A 22816-nucleotide genomic window follows, 5' to 3' on the forward strand; every position below is an offset into this window, starting at 1 on the left:
GTCTTAAACATTATGTCAATGTGATGAACATTTCATATCTGTGGCATTAAGTGACATTTGGTCATGGTAAAGACAGCCCAAACAATGTCAACTTTTCATGCCCAGAAACTGTTTCTAACATTCACATTGTGTTTATGATTCGTCCATGACTGTGTCATGACACTGTTTTGACACTATGACATTGTTGTCCCTTGTGTATGACGTCGGTGCCAAGGACAGTCTTACCTTAGTTTTTTCATTCAGTCTCTCTTAATAGTGATCGTGTGTCATTATGCCAAACTGGCTGGTGCATGTCTTGTCTAAACATGAACACAGAATAATCAAAGTTGGCCATTATTATTTCACAAGCCGGAGCAGATGACATGCAGTGTTTTGTCTTCCTTTTAGGAGCTGTTAGCCACCATTTTTTTCTGTCTAAAATAGGGCTGGCAGTGGTGCTCCACAGGTTTACTTAAACGGGAGACATCTGTGTTATTCTTTTCCATTTGTTGTAGTTATACCTTATACGTATATGGCAAATGATTTAGTGTGCATAGTCTGAGTTCACTCAACTTTTAGAATTTTGGTAAGTGTATATGTACATTCAGGGCTCTAAATTGGCACCAGCCAAATGGTAGAAAAGACCACCTTGCCCCTTTGACCCAGTGAGTGTGTGCTTGTCTAGTAAGATTATTTTGACTAGTGATGGTAGTGATGGAAAAAGTAAATTTAGAGCTCTACATATAAGTACCTTAATTTCCCCCCGGGGATCAATAAAGTTACTCTACTCATATTATGGCGACACGTTGGCAAAATCTAAACTGAGGTTTGCAGTGTGCTTCTGAAAACAATTGTGGGTAAATATTTAATTAATTTTAGAATAAATCGCTTCCTCTAGCTGATGATTCATGAGCCAGTAATATGTAGTAGGGCTGCTGGCAGCTTTTATAAACAGATCAATAGGAAGTCAACACTCCCCACCCTTTCCCTTTCAGTTGTAATGTTCGGCTCACATGCATGTGTAATGGAGGACAACTAGCAGAGTGTGGCGTGGAACGTTCATAAACCTCCTTCCTGAAGCCTCAATACAGTGCAGTAGCGTTGGGCTATTGAACCGGCCCTTTAGCTCAGCGGCCTCGTACTGTCCCGCCCATTCCCGAACCGATGTACTGTAGTTGATGAGGTGGCAGCTTTGCAGCCCCAAAGGGGACGGACTGTGCAGGAACACCTCCGTCACACATGTGTGCATCATTTCCCCTCTAAACACTTTGTAATGGTGAACTGTACTTTCTGGACACAAATGGCTGATGTTTTGCATGGACGTTACATCACATTACATTACATTGCATTTGGCAGACCAAAGCGACTTACAACTACATGTGCATGTATGCTCCTCACAAAATGAAATGTATTTAGTTGGATCTTGGAACTTCATCTGGCATATGATTGAGGGCGATCGAAACGGTGTATGTCTTAGCTAAATAAGTTTTGGAGTATTTGGGTGTTTTCCACTGTCTGACACTCTTTTGGATGTTCTCACCCAGTCGGAAAGAATTACTTGCATCAGAATCAAGACATGAAGTAACAGGGTCCATTTGAAAGGGCGGGGTGTTTGAATGATCTAGCTTTGTCGTACACTCTTTAAACACGACTCTGGGTACATTAACTTAGCCTGATTATCATCGACGTTCAAATCTCTTCGAGACTTGGTCTGACCAAGAGCATAACAATTAACATTTCCCGAACAGCATTTCCCAAACGGCTTCCCTTGGTGCTTGTGGTTGTTTGCTTAGCGACGAATTGGGAGGAACTCAGAAAGTACTTGCGTTGTTCTTGACCTGACTAGTTGCAATGCTGAAAGTGTTGCGTGACTAGAATGGCACAGCCTGGCTAACATTAACTAGTCTTTCTGACTGAATGCACACGCCCCACTGTCACCTTGACCATGAGTTATGCCCCAGACAGTGGGATTTAGCAGTAAACCCTGCTTTCCCCAAGTCTTTGTACACAGGACGGTCACTCCTTTGTGGAGAGGTGTTAAAGATGCTGCTGAGGAAATCCTTCAAGAATGTGCCTGGCATGGCTGACTTGCTGGGTGGTATGTACTGTATGCGTCACGACTGTCATTTCATCAGTCATCTGTAACTTTTTTTACTGTTCAAAATGCCTAGTGCTGTTGGCCAACTTTGTTGTAAGCAGATCATTTTAACCAAGAACCTAAACCGCCCCTGTCTTACCCTGACAATTTGTACAATGTAACTTAGCTTGATTTTCCTCATTTTAAAAGTGTGTGCTGAGGGCAGTGTCAAGTCATGTACAGTAAATTACTGTATACACGATGCTTACTCATTGCTCTAAGACATCTAGGTCATATGGATTAGACTAGAGCACTCAGAGCTGTTCAGAGCTGAGAGGTTGGGTGGTACAGTATGTCTGTGGGGTGGTATATGTGCTTATTTACATGTATGGCCCCATTGTCCTTTCCAAACATGTGTGTCATGCCTGAACGCTGTTTTGCTTTAGTCACTTTTAGGCCTCCACCCAACTCGCTAGTCTCACACTCAAAGGTTGAAAAAGTGCACACAGGAAAGGGGTGGGCGAGAGAGAGCGAGAGAGAGAGCGCGAGAGAGAGAAAGAGAAGGTGGGTGTGTGTACTCTCGTCCCTGTGGGCAGAAGAGGTTGTTTGTCAGCCCATTCACTCAGTGGTTATATTCGGCTGTGGGCAGAACATCTCTGGCGCTCACCCAGTGCAGAGCTTAGCGCCGCGGTCAGAGTTCCATCATCTCACCTCGCCATCACATTCTCCTGCATGACCCCTCTGCTCTCTATCACTCTGCTTCTCAAAACTGTGTGTACAGTGCCCTCCATAATTATTGGCACCCCTGGTTGAGATGTGTTTTTTAGCTTCCAATTATTTTATTTTTTTTCTAAATAATATGGGACCTTAATGGAAAAAAAGAGAAAATCCAACCTTCAATACAAGTGCATTTATTCAGTGGGGAAAAAATCCCACATAAAGAAATAATTATTTGACATCAAATAATGTGTGTCACAATTATTAGCACCCCTGGTGTTAATATTTTGTACAATCCCCTTTTGCCAACAAAACAGCACCTAATCTTCCTCTCCTCTGTACTCTCCTCTTCAGCTCACCCCACAGGTTCTCAATGGGGTTGAGGTCAGGGGACTGAGATGGCCATGGGAGGAGCTTGATTTTGTGTCTGGTGAACCATTTCTGTGTAGATTTGGCCATATGTTTAGGGTCATTGTCTTGCTGAAAGACCCAGTGGCGACCCAGCTTCAGCTTTCGGGCAGAGGGCAACAGATTTTGATTTAAAATGTCCTGGTATTTCAAAGCATTCATGATGCCATGCACCCTAACAAGGTTCCCAGGGCCTTTGGAAGCGAAACAGCCCCACAGCATCACTGACCCACCCCCATACTTCACAGTGGGTATGAGGTGCTTTTCAGCATGCGCATCTTTCGTGGTACGCCAGACCCACTTAGAGTGTTTGTTGCCAAAAAGCTCAATCTTGGTCTCATCTGACCAAAGCACACGGTCCCAGTTGAAGCCCCAATACCGCTTGGCGAACTCCAGACGCTTGCGTTTATGATTGTGAGTGAGGAATGGTTTTCTCCGTGCATGCCTCCCAAACAGCTTGTTGGCGTGTAGACAGCGCCTGATGGTTGATTTGGAGACTTTGTGACCCCAGGATGCTACCATATGTTGTAATTCTGTAACAGTGAGCTTTGGAGATCTTTTGATTTCTCTTACCATCCTCCTCACTGTGCGTGGTGGCAAAATAAACTTGGGTCCTCGTCCAGGCTTCTTTACCACTGTTCCAGTTGTTTTGAACTTCTTAATTATTCCTCTCACAGTGGATATGGGCGGCTGCAGTTGAGTGGCAATCTTCTTGTAGCCTCTGCCTGACCTGTGAAGGTCGACGCACATCTGCCTCACTTGTATGCTGTGTTCCTTTGTCTTTCCCATGTTTAAGAGTGGATAAGAGAAATGGCCTCGGTGTTACGTCATATTTATACCCCAGGGAAACAGGAAGTGATGAATTACTAATTAAATGTTCCTACATACTCTGGTAAACTTTGTAAACTACTGTAGAAATGACATAAATGCTTCAATTATATTTATTTCCTGGGAATTGTTAAGGGTGCCAATAATTGTGGAACAGGTGATTTAATGAAAAATAATTATTTTTTAGTCAGGGATTTTTTTATTTTCTTACAATTCATTTGAGTTGAAGGCTACATTTTCCTACAATTTTCAGTGTGACAGTATTCTTCTGCAATAAACACTGAATTTATTTTAAGGCTTTTAACACATCTCAACCAGGGGTGCCAATAATTATGGAGGGCACTGTATTATCATTTTCAAAGATGACTGTTGAAGTGCAAGATACAAAGAGGTGGAAACACACACACATGGTCAACATGTCCTAGCTTGACTCCTGGGACCTATACTACAAAGCTGGTTCAGGAGTAAAGCAGGCTAAGTTAAGAGGTACAGTGAGTCCAATATGTATTTGATCCCTTGCTGATTTTGTTGGTTTGCATACTAACAAAAACATGATCAGTCAATAAATGTTATGATAATATGTATTCTAATATGGAGAGACAGAATATCAAAAAGAAATCCAGAAATTAATTTAAGAGAGTATATATTAATTTATTTCCATTTCATCAAGCAAAATAAGTATTTGATCCCCTGCCAACTGATAACAGTTCTGGGCCCACAGACCAGATCGGTACTTCAGATCAACTTGTCATCTGAATTAAAAACACCTGTACATTCTAACATGCATAAAAGACACATTGAATCAGCAGAATCAGTCCATAGTATGAGTGAATCAGTCACACTCCAACCTCACCAGCATGGGAAAGACCAAAGAGCTGTCAAATGATATCAGGGACAAGATTTTAGACCTGAACAAAGATTAAATGGGCTGCAAAGCCACAAGAAAGAGACTGGGTATTTATGACCCAACTGTTGATGCATTTCTTCCAAAATGTGAGGAATACAAAATGACTATCCATCAGCCTGTCTGGGGTTCTATACAATATTTGACCTTTTGTAGGGATTTGATAATCATGAGAACAGAAAGAAAGCACCCTAGACCTGTACGGGATGAACTAGGCAATGATATCAAAGCTACTGGGACCAAAATCACTGAGAAAACTACTGGTAGCACTTAATGCCACAGAGGTTTAAAATCCGGTAGTGCACACATGGTACCTCTACTTCAGAAGGAACCTGTGCAGTCCCACCTGAGGTTTGCCAACGGACATCAGACTGGTTTAGGATATAATGAGGTACTGTAGTCAGATGAAACCAAAATCAAGCTGTTTGGCATTAACACAATTCAATGTGTTTTGAGAAAGATAACTGCTGTCTATGATCAAGATGATCAATGATCAATAACACCCTCCTCACCATCATGCATGAAAGTGGTATCATTATGGTTTGAGTGTGTTTGTCTGGCCAAGGCACATGACAACTTCATATCGTCAGCAAAGGATGGAGGGAGGCATGTAACATGGAATCCTGAGTGCCGACGTCCTTCCTTCCACCACTAGACTGACGGTGGGCCATTTTTGGATCTCCCAACATGACAGTAATATGCAACATACAGTCAAAGCAACGAAGGAGTGGCTCAAGAGGAAGCATATTAAAATCATGAAGTGGCCTAGACAGTTTCCAAACATCAACCCTATAGTAATTCTATGGGGGGAACTGAACCTCCCATTTGCCAAGCTACAGTCACAAACTATTAATGTTTCAGAGATAATCTGCAAAGAAAAATGGGCAGAAATCTTCTCTACTATACGCACAAACATTGTCATCAACTACAAGAAGCATCTGACCTCAGTGCTAGACAACTAGCTTTGCCACAAAGCAATTTATCGTCTTTAGCTAGAGGGGTCAAATACTTATTTGCCTAAATTAAATACAAATAAATTAAGATATATTATTTTAAGTTATTTTCTGGAATTTCTTTTTGATATTCTGTCTCTCCATGTTTGAATACATATTATCATAAATTTATAGACTGATCATGTCTTTATTAGCGGGCAAACCGGCAAAATCAACAAGGGATCAAATACATATTGGACTCACTGTATATCATGAGGACTCCAGGCTCTTCTATTAGATGATTTACCTCATTACTTAACCAGGTTTACTCCTGAACCAGCTTTGTAGTATAGGCCCCTGTAGTGGGTTGGTGTTGATGGTGTGTGTTGTGGTGCGAGATGGTGTTGTTTTGAATTATTTTGACAGTTGAAGAACAAGATACTAAGAGAAGGACACACTCACACATGTCCTAGCTTGACTCCTGTAGTGGGTTGGTGACTGGTGTGGAGTGTGTGTCGTGGTGTGATGTGGTGTTGGTTGGATTTGGCTGACTAATTACAAGGAAGAGGAACTGCTCTTGTTTACATCTCCATGTCCGTGCCACTCCAGTCCCCCCTCTCTTTTGCTCTTCACGCATCAGGGAGTGTCACACACAAAACTTTTAAATAAGTTAAGTTCAGACAGAATAACTGTAATACAATAGGATAAGATACTGTAATACAATAGGATTTTATTTCTTATTTTAATCTTCTTTGTATGTTCTTTTTTTAGTCTAGTCTTGTTTTTGTGTACTATTGTAATTGTCTGTCCAAGTGTTGTACTCCCATAATGCAGGACATTCCCTTCGGGGAAATAAAGGTGTATTCATTCATTCATTCATTCATTCAAGTAGCCGTTTTTGTCTCTCAAAAGGAGTGAAGTAACCATTGTGGTGTTTACTTGTGCAGATGTGAAAATGTAGCTGTTTACCTGGGAGCTCCAGCAAAAAAAAAATGTTGTAACTTCTTCTCGCTCCATTCACCCCACCCTCTTGTTGGACTTATTTTCTATGTATGGTTTGGCCATCCCTCATTCCTCATGCTGTCAGCAGTGGTGTGACCAGTCTGAGCCTTTTCATATCGGCATTTCTTTAGTTGTTAAGTCCGGTTCTCTCTCTCTAAACAATATGCCCCATGGCAAAGAATGCCATCCTGTTCCACGAGTTTTGTTTGCTGACTTAATGCCAACGTCAATCTCCCTTTAGTGCTGGAATTGTCCTTTCTTACTGGGTGGCTGCATGGGTGATTGACTTAAAAGAAGAGCTGAATCACTGTTCTGTATCAATGTGCATATGGGTGTTCTCTATAACCATTGAAGTAGTTTAGTCAATTGTTAAATGATGACTTGGCATTGTTTTAAAGATGGAAGAAGGTGGCAATTCTTGGAACAAGGTAGCAGCACCAAAGAGAGTAGAGTAGAGTAAGGTGATCCTACTGAAACTCCTCACTGAAACTCCTTACATTCACCAATTTATTCACCAATGGTGTCAACCAGAACATTGGCAACTTGACTGAGTACTTGTATTTGGATTCAGTGTCTTGCTGAGGAGATCATGAAGGAGATGAAATAGAATCTGTGGTGGTCAGGCTCAAAAACGTTTGGGTGTGCCGTGTGAAATTTCATGATCATATGAGCTCATGTAGGAGAGTTCAAAGAGACACTTTTGGATACCTTTGTAGTTGGACAGGTGCGTAGGATATTATCCTAGTGGGGTCGTGATTTCAGGGTAAAGAAATCCCACACACTGTCCATTCCACCAGCAAACTATTTATACAATGTTTCGGTCATCCGGCCTTTTTCAGGTGGAATGGTCGGTGTGTGGGATTTCTTTACACTGGAATGACTACCTCATTAAGAAGAGAACAGGCTGTGTAGTTACCAAACGGTCAGCTGGACTGAATTTATACTTCATTGAGAAATAACTTGAATTATGCAAAATGTGCGTACACGGTGCACGGCATCATCTCACTAGAAATAGAAGATCTCAACTGATTTCTCAAATGAGGACTCCAGATCAAGATCTTCTATTAGATATGTTACCTCTTAACTTTACCTGGTTTACTCCTAGACCAGCTTCTTAGTACTGTATAGGCCCCAGTTGTATCTGAGTGGAATGGACCCAGCTATGTTAATAATACTTGTATAGCACGGTATCATACAAGGCATGCTGCTCAAAGTGGTTAACAGATGGATAAACATCAATTTTAAAAATGAAAATGAAAAGTGGAAATAGAAAAGAGAGACAGAAACAAGAAATAATAGCAAAGAAGACAAGAGACGACACTAGACAGAATAGAGAAAATAAGTAGATAGGTAAATAAGAAGTTGTAGAGAAAATGAAATAAGTTTAAAGAGGACATAAGTAGAGATTGTAGAGGCATAAGGTCCACAAGGGTTAGGCCCAAGATAAGTGATAAAGTGATGTTACCCAGTGATGAGGAAGCACACAGCCACATGTTGTGGTGGGTGTTCAAGGGTTTACTCAGTGATGGCTTTGTCACACATTTGGTGCACCACAAGAGCTTCAGCATATACTGCAGGAACCTTTCACAATAAACAAAACCCTATGAGACGTGTGTGTGTGTGTGTGTGTGTGTGTGTGTGTGTGTGTGTGTGTGTGTGTGTGTGTGTGTGTGTGTGTGTGTGTGTGTGTGTGTGTGTGTGTGTGTGTGTGTGTGTGTGTGTGTGTGTGTGTGTGTGTGTGTGTGTGTGTGTGTGTGTGTGTGCGCGCGTGTGCGTACTGTATACATGCATGAAGGCATGACTGAGTTACTTTTTAGCCTCTGTGTCACGCTACAGTATGTTTTGAAAATGGCACTGTTCTGGGAGATTAAACTCTCAGAGCCATGGCAGTAAGTCTTCAGTATCAGCTCAAGTCAACAATGGGTTTAAGTATTTCAAATACGTATTTCATGCAGATGAATAATGCCAAGCTGAACGTGTGTGTGTGTGTGTGTGTGTGTGTGTGTGTGTGTGTGTGTGTGTGTGTGTGTGTGTGTGTGTGTGTGTGTGTGTGTGTGTGTGTGTGTGTGTGTGTGTGTGTGTGTGTGTGTGTGTGTGTGTGTGTGTGTGTGTGTGTGTGTGTGTGTGTGTCATATATGTATTTCATGCACTATAACATTCTATAAATGAATAAACCCAAGCTGGCCAGATGTATTGTCCATGTTGGCCCTGGGTTTTGCAGTGTGTGTCTGTGTGTGTGTGCGCCTGCGTGTGTGCGAAGGGGGTTTTACTGTATGCGTGTCGCCTCCGTCTACTTAGCCACAGGAAGTGGTTGTCATCACACCGTGGGGAGTCCGTGGGGTCTCTCTGACTAACGGCGACCTTTTGTCTACTCTAATTTCACCTCCCTCCCCTCTGCAGTTGTGTACGAGCACCGGTCTCGCCTGGAGAAGTCCCTGCAGAAGGAACGGCTGGACCACAAGAAGGCCAAAGAAGGCAAGTTGCTCTAATCTCTCTTCTGTTCTTCAGCCCCAAGGGCAGGACCAGGAGATTGTGTTGGGGGGGTTAGTCAAAACAATTGGTTCATTTTTGAAGGCTACTCAACTCATTGTATCTGTGTAACACATCATAGGTTATTAAAATCATTAATTTATTGAAGGATTTGCAAAATGCAGTTTATACGAAATTATCAAGCAATGCCTCTTCCTCCCGCTTTTCATTTTTTAATAATAAAAATAGAACGTGACCCTCACCCTCACCCACACCTACACATACCCATTCTGGCTGCAAACATAAAAATATAGAGCCTATTGTGAAATCCAAAACGTAACCATCTAATCTTTGAATGTATTTATGCCATCCAAATTAAGCCCAGGTTTTCATGAAAAAAACAAGCAAATGTCCTTGCCTCGTCCCTCACCCTTAAACCCTCACCATCATGACCACTATCAACCCCCGCTATCACATCACATGATCACACACTCAGCACAACAGTTCTGCTGCTCTCACCTCATGATGGGTAGAGAGACCATGACATACATGCTTGCTCTCCTTGGAGAGGGGTTAAACCGTTTTGGGTAGTGTGCGCACATCCAAGGTCACTTGTTGCAGGTGCCAGACAAAAGTGTCAGACAGTTCAAGAAGGTAGGTCTGCACACTGTGGAATAAGCTTCAAAAAATAAAGTTTGTTAAGTTGAAACGGCAACGTTTTGACGTTTTGATCGAAAGCTTAAAAAAAAAAAGTTTATTAAATTAAAACAGCAACTTTTTCATCGAAACATTGCTGTTTTAATTGAATAATCTTTATTTTTTGGAGCTTATTGATCAGTGTGCAGACCTACCTTTGTTAATGCTAAGAGGCCCGTAGAGAGAAACTCCGGTCCCCAAGAGAGCATGAATGCCCTGAAACAGCCGTTTGTAAAACGGCCATTTAGCACACGCCACTCAGGTCTCATCGATCCAAAAGCTTTTCCATTTGTCAATGTGACATGGCACAACCCACTTACCCTCTACTTTCCTTTTGCTCTTTTGCTCCCTCTCTATCTCTGCCTTTGATTCATCTCTCTCTCTCTCTCTCTCTCTCTCTCTCTCTCTCTCTCTCTCTCTCTCTCTCTCTCTCTCTCTCTCTCTCTCTCTCTCTCTCTCTCTCTCTTTCTCTTTCTCTCTTTCTCTCTTTCTCTCTTTCTCTCTCTCTGTTTGGTCAAACAAGGCGGTGCACTGTCACCTGTCTGTAACATCATTCACTAGTGTTATATTAACCCATTGACGCCTAAAGCACCTGCAAAAAAACGCCTGCTGAATGCCGAAGCGTTACCCTCAGCCTATAAAAACCTAAATATCTCAGCCTCTGATGCACATAAAAAACATGAAATAAGGTTACATTTAAACCCTAAGACCCCCATCTTTCATTAGAATGTGTTCATTCAGCTGTAACATATCCATATTTGTATTAAAACAACATATATGAGTCATCATGCTAAAATGGGTTAAGACAACAATACTTAAGAAGTACTATAGACTATGCTTTCGAAGTTGGACTGTACATAAATTAATACTTTGCCATGAATCAATAGCCTCTACCAATCATTTCTGAAGGGCTACAATCTATCTAGTGTTTTGACTTTTTGAAACAATGTCCTTGCATATTTTGATTGCAGTACCCTTCACAATATCAACCTTATCACCAAGATACGTCATTCTTTTGTTTGTACAGATTTCCTGGTGTACAAGCTGGAGGCCCAACAGTCTCTGAACAAGGAGAAGGCAAGTGTAGTTAGTGCGTGTGAGTGTGTCTGTGCATGCGTGCGGATGTCTGTCCCTGTATGTGTGTCGAGTGTGTCTGTCTGTGCTGGAGGAATTCTCTGGTTGTGAGCCACAATACACAAACGCAGCATGTCATTGCTCCCAGCCCTGTGGTCAAAGTGGAGTGCTCTGTCATTAGTGTTGAGGAATCAGGCCTGCTGCCCTGCTGCTACTGCCATTGCTGCAGGCGCAGGTCAACCCAGAGACAGTTGAAAGGAGCTCTGGTCAACCCCACACTAGCAAGCTGATCTCTGGACGGGCTAGATGCTCTCCTTGTCATTTACTAGGAAGCACTGGCCTGTAGCTCTTGGAGGTCTTGTATGGACCCCTAAAGGGTTTTTTCCCCAGCGACCTTTCTGGAGGTCTGCCAACTTCCTCTTTTTAGCTGCCTGTGCCATTTGGATTTTTGTTTTGTCTCAGGTGCTGATTACATGCATGCAGATGTTTTTAAATGGGGATTTTTTAAAATCCGTTTACGTATAAACACGACACGTGGATAAAAATATAACTCCATTGACTGGTGGTTTTATGCCACTAAAGCTGGAGTTTTAATTTAAGTTGTGATAGGCCACCGCTCATCTGGAAAACTGGAGTTTTGAAATGTGCATTGTAAAACTCTGTTTACGTGTAAACGAGAGGACAAAACCAATGCATTTTCAGAAATATCCATACGTGTAAACGGTAAAAAGTTACACTTTATTTCATGGTCGCTGTTACGTTAATTCAATACAGTTAAACTACAAATGTAACAGTATGTGACATGTACTTACACTGTACACACACCCAACGCTAACCCTGGGGTACAGTGTCTTGCATGTACACTCAATGTCTTACATGTACGTAGATTCACTCAAAACCTATCAAATAAAGTGTTAACAAAGAATGTGTGGAGTACATAGACTTGGCATGTGTGAGATTCTGAAAGAAGTCTCCCTTCATGCAGACACTACAGCACTGCAGATTCAGCAGCAGTACTATATGAAGCTGTGTGTTTGTATTTAACAGCTGTTGTCCAAGGCAGAGCACTTTAAGTGGGGCGGTTTTGTGATGTTGATGCTTACAATGACATCATTGTTTGTGTATTTGGATTTTTCTTTCATTGAACAGCAAGATTCTGGCAACAGATTCAACTCACTGCATGTCCAACATTCGATGCTGAAGGTTAGTGAGCTGAATGCTTGTGCACTTTTTTGTTTGATTCATTTTATACTGTGTAGTTTTGGGACAAAGAAGTTAGTCGCACTTGTCATGGAAACAAAATGTGGTGTTCCTTTCATTGCAAATCACCATGTTTCAGAAGCATTTCACAAGTCAACCTCTGAGAAACCTAAAAAGCCACAGGTGTTTGTGTAAGACAAGTCAAGGCAAGACTAATTTATTTGAATAGCGCACACAAGCAAGTTCAACAGTTAATAAAAAAACATCTAAAATCAAAGAGCAATACTGCATGTATAAAAGTAGACTTCAGGAAAAAGTATAAAAGTTTTTAAAAGTTTAAAAAGTATTTTTGTCCAACATTCATGTATTTGAGTAAGTGCTTCTTTGATATTGCACAGGTTGCATTGACATTTACAAAGAAATGAGAGACACATACATTCCTTTTTATTTTGTCACTGTCCAGCAGAAACTTCGTTTTTTACTATTTTATATTCTTTTTTCATTATAAAAATATATAATAGTACTACTGGTCAGTCTCCATGAGTTTATGTGTATAATAAGTTATTTAATAACTAACTTTAATGTTTAAATGATGAGTTATTTAGAAAATAGTGATTCTAAGTTAATAAGTAGAAAACCATGAAAAGAGGAGATACAAGGTTTCTGAATGACAAGGACAATATGTAAGATATACGTAAAACCCACTTCCCCATTCAAGGATTGGCCAAGATTTCCTGAGAATTGATAGGGGATTTAAAATTCAGAGGAAGCCTCCAAAGGGCCTTGGCCAGCATAGCTAGAAGTTGATGCAGTCATATCACTTTTGCTTTAGTTGGTAGGTTTATGTCTTAATTTCATAGCAATAGTGAACCTGTGTAAAGTTGGCACGCCATATGTTGCAAATATGAATAAAAGTATTTTGGTTTGTTTGTGCAAAATGAGCGCTGAAGATATTTACATCTTTAAGATATTTACATTCCTGAGTAACCTAAGGTCACCAACCTCTTGAAATGTAAATATCTTCAAGACAGTTTGTGCACAGACCCTCATTTTGCCTGAACAATCGTGCACAAACGATGCACAAATGAACCAAAATGCTTTTATTCATATTTTTAACATATAGGGTGCCAACTTCACACAGGTCAATAGTGAAGAGATGACAGGAAACGAGTGGGAGAGAGAGAGATGGAGCAGGGCTGGGAAATGACCCTGGTCGACTCGAACCTGGGTCCCCATAAGCTTAATTGATCTTTTTTTCTTTTTTCCTTTTTTCAAAGGTATTTTTGGGGGCTTTTTTGGCCTTTATTATTACAGGACAGTATGATTGTAGACAGGAAACGATTGAGAGAGAGAGAGATGGGGCAGAACTGGGAAATAACCCCGGCCGCATTAGAACCGGGGTCCCCATGGGCATGCAAGCCCAGACGTGCGGGACTTAGCACCCCCTTTAGTTGATCTTTAACGTGTCTTCCCACTGCCATGGTGTTCCAGAAACAGCACGATGACCTGAAGAAGCAATACTACGACCTGCAGGAGCAGCACCAGATCCAGGGAGAGGACCACAGCAAGGTGGTGGACGAGCACAAGCAGAGGTTCGACCAGCTGCAGCAGACCAAGGAGATAGAACTCTCCAACCTTAAAGGTATGGGCACCGTTAAGTTTCTTTCTGTCTGTCTTTCTTTCTTTCTTTCTTTCTTTCTTTCTTTCTTTTTCCCCTCTCATCGTATTTCTTTCATGTATCTCTCTTTCTCTCTTTTGTTCTTTCTTTCTTTATTTTTTTGCTCTTTCTTTATTTCATTCTCTCTCTCTCTCTCTCTCTCTCTCTCTCTCTCTCTCTCTCTCTCTCTCTCTCTCTCTCTCTCTCTCTCTCTCTCTCTCCCCCTCTCTCTCTCCTCCCTTGAGACACTAACAGAGACTGCTGAGGAGGCCTTATTGAGTTGTCTCATTAAGTGTGCTTGTTGACAGAGAAAGCGTCCATTTCAGCTGCATCCTGAGTCAGTCAGATTGTGTCTGTGTCTGTCTCTCACTCACTCGTACACACACACACACACACACACACACACACACACACACACACACACACGTGCGCGCGCACATACACACACACACACATGCGCACGCACACACACAGTTTACTTCTTTATTTGTGCCCACAATTCAAAATTGAGTTTCCATAGACACAAATTTGTCAGTTGCAAAGATACTCAGGCATGAACTAGATAAGTGTCACCACAGTGATCAATAGTCCGTGGGGTAAAAAGTCTCAAGGATATACACAGCACCTTCTTCTCCATATGTGTCGACTACCAATTATTGATGATATTGAACAATATTTAAGCAAGCTTTTTGCATTCATTTTTGGGAAGCCTAGCATCCTTAGCCCCCTAGTGGCCAGTCTATGCACGTGGCCCAAACTTCCAAATACAAGCACTATATATTGGCATTTGTAGCCCATCACAGTGATTTCCTGCACAAGTGGTTGATACTTCATTAGTTTCTCACAAAACGTTTCTTCTAGATATGAGTCAAAGCAACATCCTACTTCCACTATATCGACAGTTCGATTGTCCTCATCAATGATAGTGATGTCTGGTTTAGTTGCATTCAGTCCATTAAAAGCAGTTGGATTCTGGTTTAGAGCAAACATTTGGGGTTTTAGAACACAGTTTGTATACATTGTTACAGGTGAGGGGCAAACATATTGCAGTTTTTCTAATAAAAGGTCTATAATCCGGTCATGCCTGGATATATACAGCTTCTTGTAGAATGTGCAGCCATTCAGTACATGTGACATGGATTCTATGACTTGAGTTTGTCCATGGTGTATACAGAAGGGGGTGAATGAGTTGGGGTACCAGACTGAAAGGTTGAATCGGGTTGGTAGTACTTGCAGTCTACTCTTTGCTGTAAAAGTCTGGATGTCCTCATCAATAGATGCGTTTTTAAATATGCTGTGGGAGATTGATTGGTCTGCTGAGGAAATACAAGCTAATTTTCCCTGCATTTTGAGCCCAGTCCAGCGTGTTTTGCGCTGCTGGTGTTTGATTGACAGCAGAGACGCGCGATTGCATGCTGGAAGGAATGCGCGCTCTCCGTCATCCCCAAATGTTGCGCAGACGGTGATTGTTGCACTCCTAATAATAATGTTCTCGTCTACCAGTCCTGACTGAGACCAGTGTAAATTGACTCCGCTCCAGTTACACAAGTCGTTGAGGTCTGGCCAATCTGACCTAACTCCAAACCCGACTGCTCTTACGTCCAGCTTTCCATTGGGTTTCTTCCTAAAACCAAGGAAACTGGGTTCTGTTTCCTTGGCTTGGGGGACTTTGCGCTTTTTCATGTCGAGAAACAGCGACGCACGGGCCATTTCTCGAACGCTTTGATCGTCGTTGTTTAGCATTCGAACTAAGTGGGCCAGCCTAGTCGCGATATAGGTCCATTCAATGTCTGGTACCCCTAGTCCACCCTCACGCGCAGAATGGTGGATGAAGTCACGGGTGGTGTGGCTATTCAGGCCAAACCACCTCCTTACTGTCGCCACAGTTGTGTTGTTCAGTTCCCTCAGGACGTTACGGGGAATGTGTACATTTGCGAAAAGATGTTACACACACACACACACACACACACACACACACACACACACACACACACACACACACAAGCAGCGTTTTTTTGTGTTCTGTGACACTGACATGCCTTGTTTGTGCTCCGGTGCCACCTGGTGGCTGAAGACATATAACGTCTCTCCATCTGTGTCTGTCCCCCACACTCTCTCCTTTTTGCTCTCCTCTCCTCTCCTCTCCACTCCACTCCTCTCCTCTCCTCTCCTCTCCTCTCCTCTCCACTCCACTCCTCTCCTGTCCCTCTTGTGGTGTGTTGTAGAGAGCATCTATAACCTGCGTGAGGAGAACAGGCAGCTGAGGAAGGCCCATCAGGAGATCCACGTACAGCTGCAGGATGCTCGGGTAAGGCAGGGGGGGTCTACACAACGAGAGTGGTGTGGGTATTAACTAGGGAGTAGTTAGAATTTCAACATTGGTGGGTGGGAGCACGATATTGTAATATGACAGTTGTCTGAGTGATGTACTTCATGTGTATAGAGACTGAATGGGGCAATTCAAAATCCACAGCAACTTTGGGCTAATGCAGGGCTCTAAATTTACTCTTTTCACCACAAGACAAAAGGCTGGTACCCTAGATGTTAATCTTATTGGCCAAACTCATACTCATCAATGGACCAAAGTTGCTGGTACATTTTCATTTCTACCAGCCAAGCTAAAGTTTCAGCAGCATTTTAGAGCCCTGGGCTAATGTTTCGGGAGTTAGTTTTGGGATCCCCCTTACCAGTAGGGATAATGTGTGTTGTGTCCATATACACCCGCATCCATGGCTGAAGTGGCCTTGCATAATCCCATGCTGTTAAACGTGTCAGCTAATTGAAATGTTATGTAATGCTATGGATATGAACCTTTATAAAAACAGTTCTAGTCACACACTTAGAACCTCATGCAATAGTATTTTATTTGAACTATGATTTGGCTCACAGCTTCATCGGGGTAATTTCACATGTGAAGGAGGTGTAAGCCATAGTACATAAGGCAAATAAAATCTTATTGTGTGAGGTTCAGAGTGTGTGATGGCAACTGTAACGTCTTGGACCTCTGCATGCGTCTTACATGGTTTAATATGGATATTAATGTGGATATTGTACCCATGGGCCCAAACTCAGCTTATGGCATAGTGCCTAAGGGAGAAAGAAGCATGTGGAGGTGCAAGGCTTCCAGTTTTCAGAAAGGTCCTGGCATAGGTCCTGCCATATGTACTATAGGCTGTCTTGGGGACAAATATATGGTTTGGGTTTTTTCTTTCTTTCAAGCTGGACCTTTACTCCTCTGGAGTGCTGGACATATGGAATTGACCACATAACCATTAACTCTGCTATTGTCTTCAGGCATGCCAAGTGGACCACATTTTTCAGCACTGCGTTAGCAAGATAGCATTTGTTTTGTCTTTTATGTTCTTATGATTATAGCAGTAGTGGTGCTGAAGTGCCTGTATTTCAAATGCCTCCTATTGTATAGTGTTATTGAATCAAAGCCAAAAAGAAACTATAATTCACTTCTGCGGTAGTACTTAAACCATTATTGGATTTTCGGATGAAGTGTGTAAACGCCCTTAACCCATATCCTCAAGAGGCTTTTCAATGGCATTGTCGCATTTTAGTCTAATCCCCCCACCTTCTGTAAATACTGATTCCGTATTCCGTCCTGGTGAGGTCTCGGCGTTAAATACACATTTAAATAAATCCTGTTTCCATAATCCTGTTTTAGGTGTGTCACCTTCAGGCTTCACAAAGAAACACTTAAGTTATTTTTTTTTTCGTTTCTTTTTTAAACTTGAAAGTGAGAGGTATATTGTATTAGCAGTACAGTGTGTGAAACATCTATAGGGTCGGACAGAAAGTGATAGGCGCGTTCAACTTCTGAGGTAAAAGTCGACTTTGGGTATGAGTAAACAAACGATTAACTTCAGGTAGAAAACGACAAACTCTCAATACAATGCTTGCAGTAAATTAATGTTTTTATTAGGTGGTAAGCATTGAGACTGCGATTTTGTTCTGCCTTACATCTACCTTTTATAGGGTCAGGGACACCTAACACTGTCTATTATTTGTAGATGAAAAACAATATTGCATGACTACCATTGTTAATGCATGTCCGGTTTATTTGCATCAAAACGTGAACTGCCAAGTATGAGGATTGGAGCTACTGTCTAACACTTTTTTGTAACATGATCTCACATCTGTAACGAATGTCATGATTCATATCGGCAAGTCAACTGGACTTGCATTGGCTTTCTCATTTGTCTGTGGTCCCTGTACTGGTTTGTGATGTTGTTTGCATCTTGTGTTGAACATTTTCCTCTGTAGCAACAGCACAAGGACTTAAGGTCGTCGCACGACAAGCTTACAATGGTGCTAGAGGACCACAGGAGTGCACTGGCGGTCGCCCAGGTTAGGGAGTGGGAGGGCTGAGGGTGTGTGTGTGTGTGTGTGTGTGTGTGTGTGTGTGTGTGTGTGTGTGTGTGTGTGTGTGTGTGTGTGTGTGTGTGTCTGTCTGTCTGTCTGTCTGTCTGTCTGTCTGTCTGTCTGTCTGTCTGTCTGTCTGTCTGTCTGTCTGTCTGTCTGTCTGTCTGTCTGTCTGTCTGTCTGTCTGTCTGTGTGTGTGTGTGTGATGGGAAGGGGGTTTTGCATGGGGAAGGGGGTGGCACTGTTTTTTTTTATTTATATGCTGCATGCGAGAGATCGATCCTTCAGCTTGGCCCTTTGCCTGGAATGGAATTCTGTGAACTGGAGTGAATTCTGTCCGTGAATCCTTTTAACAGCTTTCCCCCAAACTTCTGATGTTGAACATGCACTCACTGACTTTTTATAACTGCGTTCCCTCAATCAACTTTTACAATTTTCTACTCACACTACTTAACATTTTTTCTTTCTTAGCCTATTATTTTTTTTCTAAATGTAAAGCAAATCAGTGAAATAAAATGAAATGTGTTCATTGTTGTTGCTCCCCATCCTGATGTTTAAGTCGGCAAAGTTATGTTTCATCCATTTTGAAGCAGGACAGTCTCTCAACGTGACTACAGTGTTTGCTGGGTCGCATCCACCCAGAGAGGGAAGGAAAATGAGAGAGAGAGAGAGAGAGAGAGAGAGAGAGAGAGAGAGAGAGAGAGAGAGAGAGAGAGAGAGAGAGAGAGAGAGAGATTTATTTTGAGGTGGAGTGGCCCATACTTCAGAAAATTAGACCGAAAACTATAATGGCACCACTGGAGTGAGCAAAGATGGAAGGCAGAACGTGAGATGGATGAATGAGAGGAAGATGAAGTGTGTGTGTGTGCGTGTGCGTGCGTGCATACGTGTGTGAGAGAGAAATGAAATTTTGTGAGCATGTTGGAAATTTAGCAAGCACTGAGGTGTGAAATGAGTATGGTAAGAGAGAGAGAGAGAGAGAGAGAGAGAGAGAGAGAGAGATGGAGATAGAGAGAATGAACTGTAGGCTAAAAAAACAGTAGTGAGTATCCAGAGCGAGACCATAGATATTCTAGACAGAGATCCGTTAAAACCCGCCCATCCGATGCAAAGGAGTGTGCTCAAAATTCGGTCTCCTAAGGGGGCGTTGTCCCTCCTTCTTCTTCTCTTTTCGTGGTGTTTGCACAAGATGTGCACTACCGCCATCTACAGCGTTAAGGGGACTCCATTTATTCTCAACCTCAAGACTCCGAAGGTCTCCTATTTGAAGGTCTCCTAAAGAGGGGTTTACCCGATGTAAAGTGGATACTAGGCCTACCGGAAATGAACCCGCCTGATTTATCTCTCTCTCATATACGATTCTCTGCCGAGACGTTGGGAATGCATGGCTGCAGGACCTTTGCACCAGCTCACACAAATACAGGCCTTCAAGTTATGCCCCTTGTATGAGCTGGTGTTATTTGAAGTGTTATTTTTTTATTTCTACACAGTACTCTTTGCATGTTTGCCTTTTTGTAACATGTTTGCCTTCTCGTAACCAAATGAAATGAACGAACCAAATTGTATGGTGCTCTGAATTTTTGTCTGTCATGTTGGTGAGCTGACATTGCTTCTCTGTACTAACGTCTTCCTAAGCTCTTCACTCACCTGCATTGGAAACATGATGATAACATGCAAAGCAGTGTGACCACCTTGTAAGTTACTCATTCATGACTGTGGTAGCATGACTGAAAATATTCATCAATGTCTAACAAAATGCTCTATTGGTCAAACTTGGAAGAATCAAGTGCTGTCATAAAGTGTGAAATACACTCTTGTGATTATAATGCTATTGGGTCTTAGATGTTACCTTCTGTGGTCATGAGTGACTTTAAATAAAGGTGGTGACACTGCATCTTGTCTGCACTACTTGTCTGCTGGGGCCAATACTAAGAAGCTGGTTCAGGAGTAAACTACCGGTAGTTTAAGTTAAGAGGTAAATCATCTAATAGAAGGGCCTGCAGTCCTCATTTTTTTTTAAAATTAGGACTCCAGGCTCTTCAGTTATATGATATACCTCTTAACTTATCCTGGTTTACTTCTGAACCAGCTTCTTAGGCTCAGACTCTAATAGAAGACCATAGATTCCTCATTAGAAAATGAGGACTTCTATTAGATGATTTACCTCTTAACTTAACCTGGTTTACTCTGTCCTGAACCAGCTTCTTAGTATAGTCCCCTGTTGTGACCAATGCCTCTCTCTCCTCTCCATTCTCCATTGTCCAGGCCCAGGTGGATGAGTACCGGCAGCTGAAGGACACTCTGAAGGTGCCCAGTGGCCTACACCAGCCAGGGAGCAACCAGGTGGCCCAGCAGCAGCAGCAGCAGCCACAGCCTCCAGCCCCGCAGGAGCACCAGCAGCAGCAGGCTGCCCAGGAGGACAAGCAAGAGGGGGACACCCAGCCCAGGGTCAGTCAGCCCCACAGGATTCATGCATTTTTTTTAATTATTATTAAAGGATCCCCATTAGCTTATGCCATAGCAGTTCGCTAGCAGTTCGCTAGTCTTCCTTGGGCTAGTCTTCCTGGGTTACATAATTATTTACAGGGGTTGAACAATGAAAGGGAAACACCTGTCATTTTAGGGTTGGGAAAAACGGATTTGTTTATTACAATCTAGGGCCACATTTTCCGAATGACCTTGATTTACCAGTCCAATTCAACCAGCAGGATAAGCAGGAGGGCGGCACCCAGTCCAGGATCAGTCAGCCCGACTGTATTAATGCATTATCATTTACAGTACATAACATTGGGCAGCTTTGGCATAATGGTTAGGGAGTTGGTATTAAGATCAGATGGTTGCAAGGTTCGAATCTTACCCTTAAAGGTTCGAATACCACATTTACCTGTGCCTCCACCTCCATCCATGGCTGAAGAGAAAGTACCCCGTTAAGACATGGCGCTGTAAATTTGCTGTTACCAGAAGAGCAAGTTGTAGCGCATTACTAAAGTCACTGTGTTAAGTCATAGTAGTATCAGAGATTCTAGGAGTAGCTGTCTCTCTGGTAGTATATTACTATGGTAGTAAACTTTTCAATTACTATTATCACCATCATGTGCATTATGAGGACATGGTGATGATTGCAGACCTACCGGCCTACTTCTGTACATCACATCTCCATTTGTGACTCGTGTTAAATGGCAAGCAATTGTTTCTGAGCAAAGAAAAACCACTTAGCGAGATCTGTTTGACATACAGTTGAATGTTCCTGTCAATAACTCAAAAGGACATGTTCTTGGATTAGGCGCATGCATGCCTGTCTCCTAAACTTCCAGTCGGTGAGGTCCCATACTCACAAGCAAGCTTCATTCCTTTTTGGCCTGTCTTCCTTGCAGCTGCATGCTCAGGAGATGGAGCTGGAGGAGGCTGACTACAGTACTGTACACACAATGAATTGTTGAACAACTATTTAAAAAAACAAACGATGGACCTAAATGCTCATAAGGAACTGAGGACTCTGTATAGTCGATAATAAATCAGCATGCCATCACTTAGCCATGGAGTAACTTGCATGTTCATAGGACATGCTGATGTATGTGTGTGTATGTACTGTACTTAACAAAAAAAACCCACTAACCCTTCTTTGCATCTGCATTTGTTGATCTGTTTATTTCTTGTGCGTTTTGTATCTGCTAGTGATGCTGGCTATTATTATGTCCTCGTTTGTTAGTCGCTTTGGTTTTAAAGCGTCTGCCAAATGCAATGCAATGTAATGTAATATAATGTTTTTCCTTTCCTTCTTTGCAGCTGCACGCGCAGGAGGCAGATGGGGAGGTGGTGGAGGAGGAGGAGGTGATCCAGACAGAGGAGGGAGGCGCGGCGCAGGAGGAGCGGAGGAGGGAGCTGGCCGAGGAGGAGATGGAGCAGGCCGGTAAGCCCTAGCCTGATTATCATCAACCTTCAAATCTCTTCGAGACTTGGTCTGACCAAGAGCATGACAATTAACATTTCCCAAAAGGCATGGTTGACCCGCCTCCCTTGGTTTGCTTACTGTATGGTTGTTTGCTTACTGACAAAGTGGGAGGAGTTCCTGTATTTTCGGGAACTCAGAAAGTACTTGCATTGCTCTTGACCTGACTAGGTAAGCCCCAGAAGCTGGTGGAGGACCTGGACCAGCAACAGGAGCACCACCACGAGGAGGAGCAGGAGCAGGAGCAGGAGCAGGAGCAGGAGGAGGAGCATCAGAACGAGCTGCCTGACGAGAACGCCATCGCCCACCGGGACCAGCACCAGGTCAGTATTCTTGAAGCTGGACATACAAGCATTCATCACATTTTCATTATGGTTGTCATCAGTGGCTACGTTTACATGAGGTTTTTAATTCTGAATTAATCATTTAGATTTAAATAGTTCCATCGACTTTTACTCTGATCTTTCATTTAATTCTGTATTAAGAAGTGTTTACATGCGGAATTGAGCTTCATTCAGAATTAAATGGAGTTAATTCTGAATGAAATACCTCA

General features: G+C 42.4%; 1 protein-coding gene across 2 annotated transcripts in view; it reads left to right on the forward strand.

Moving 5' to 3' along the window:
- The window catches only part of LOC134454370 (Golgi integral membrane protein 4-like), a 41284-nt gene that overhangs the window by 6169 nt on the left and 12299 nt on the right, over window positions 1-22816 (forward strand). The window contains exons 2-10 of one of the 2 annotated variants that reach the window (XM_063205325.1): window positions 9248-9322; window positions 11040-11089; window positions 12236-12289; window positions 13778-13928; window positions 16169-16251; window positions 18216-18299; window positions 20580-20762; window positions 22101-22224; window positions 22435-22586. In XM_063205325.1, the coding sequence (XP_063061395.1) occupies window positions 9248-9322; window positions 11040-11089; window positions 12236-12289; window positions 13778-13928; window positions 16169-16251; window positions 18216-18299; window positions 20580-20762; window positions 22101-22224; window positions 22435-22586 (956 nt within the window). Of the gene's footprint in view, window positions 1-9247; window positions 9323-11039; window positions 11090-11617; window positions 12290-13777; window positions 13929-16168; window positions 16252-18215; window positions 18300-20579; window positions 20763-22100; window positions 22225-22434; window positions 22587-22816 lie in introns of those variants that run through there. The other variant, XM_063205324.1, reaches the window with a different exon arrangement.

Source organism: Engraulis encrasicolus, chromosome 8 (genome assembly GCF_034702125.1).
Source record: "Engraulis encrasicolus isolate BLACKSEA-1 chromosome 8, IST_EnEncr_1.0, whole genome shotgun sequence".
Taxonomy (NCBI): domain Eukaryota; kingdom Metazoa; phylum Chordata; class Actinopteri; order Clupeiformes; family Engraulidae; genus Engraulis; species Engraulis encrasicolus.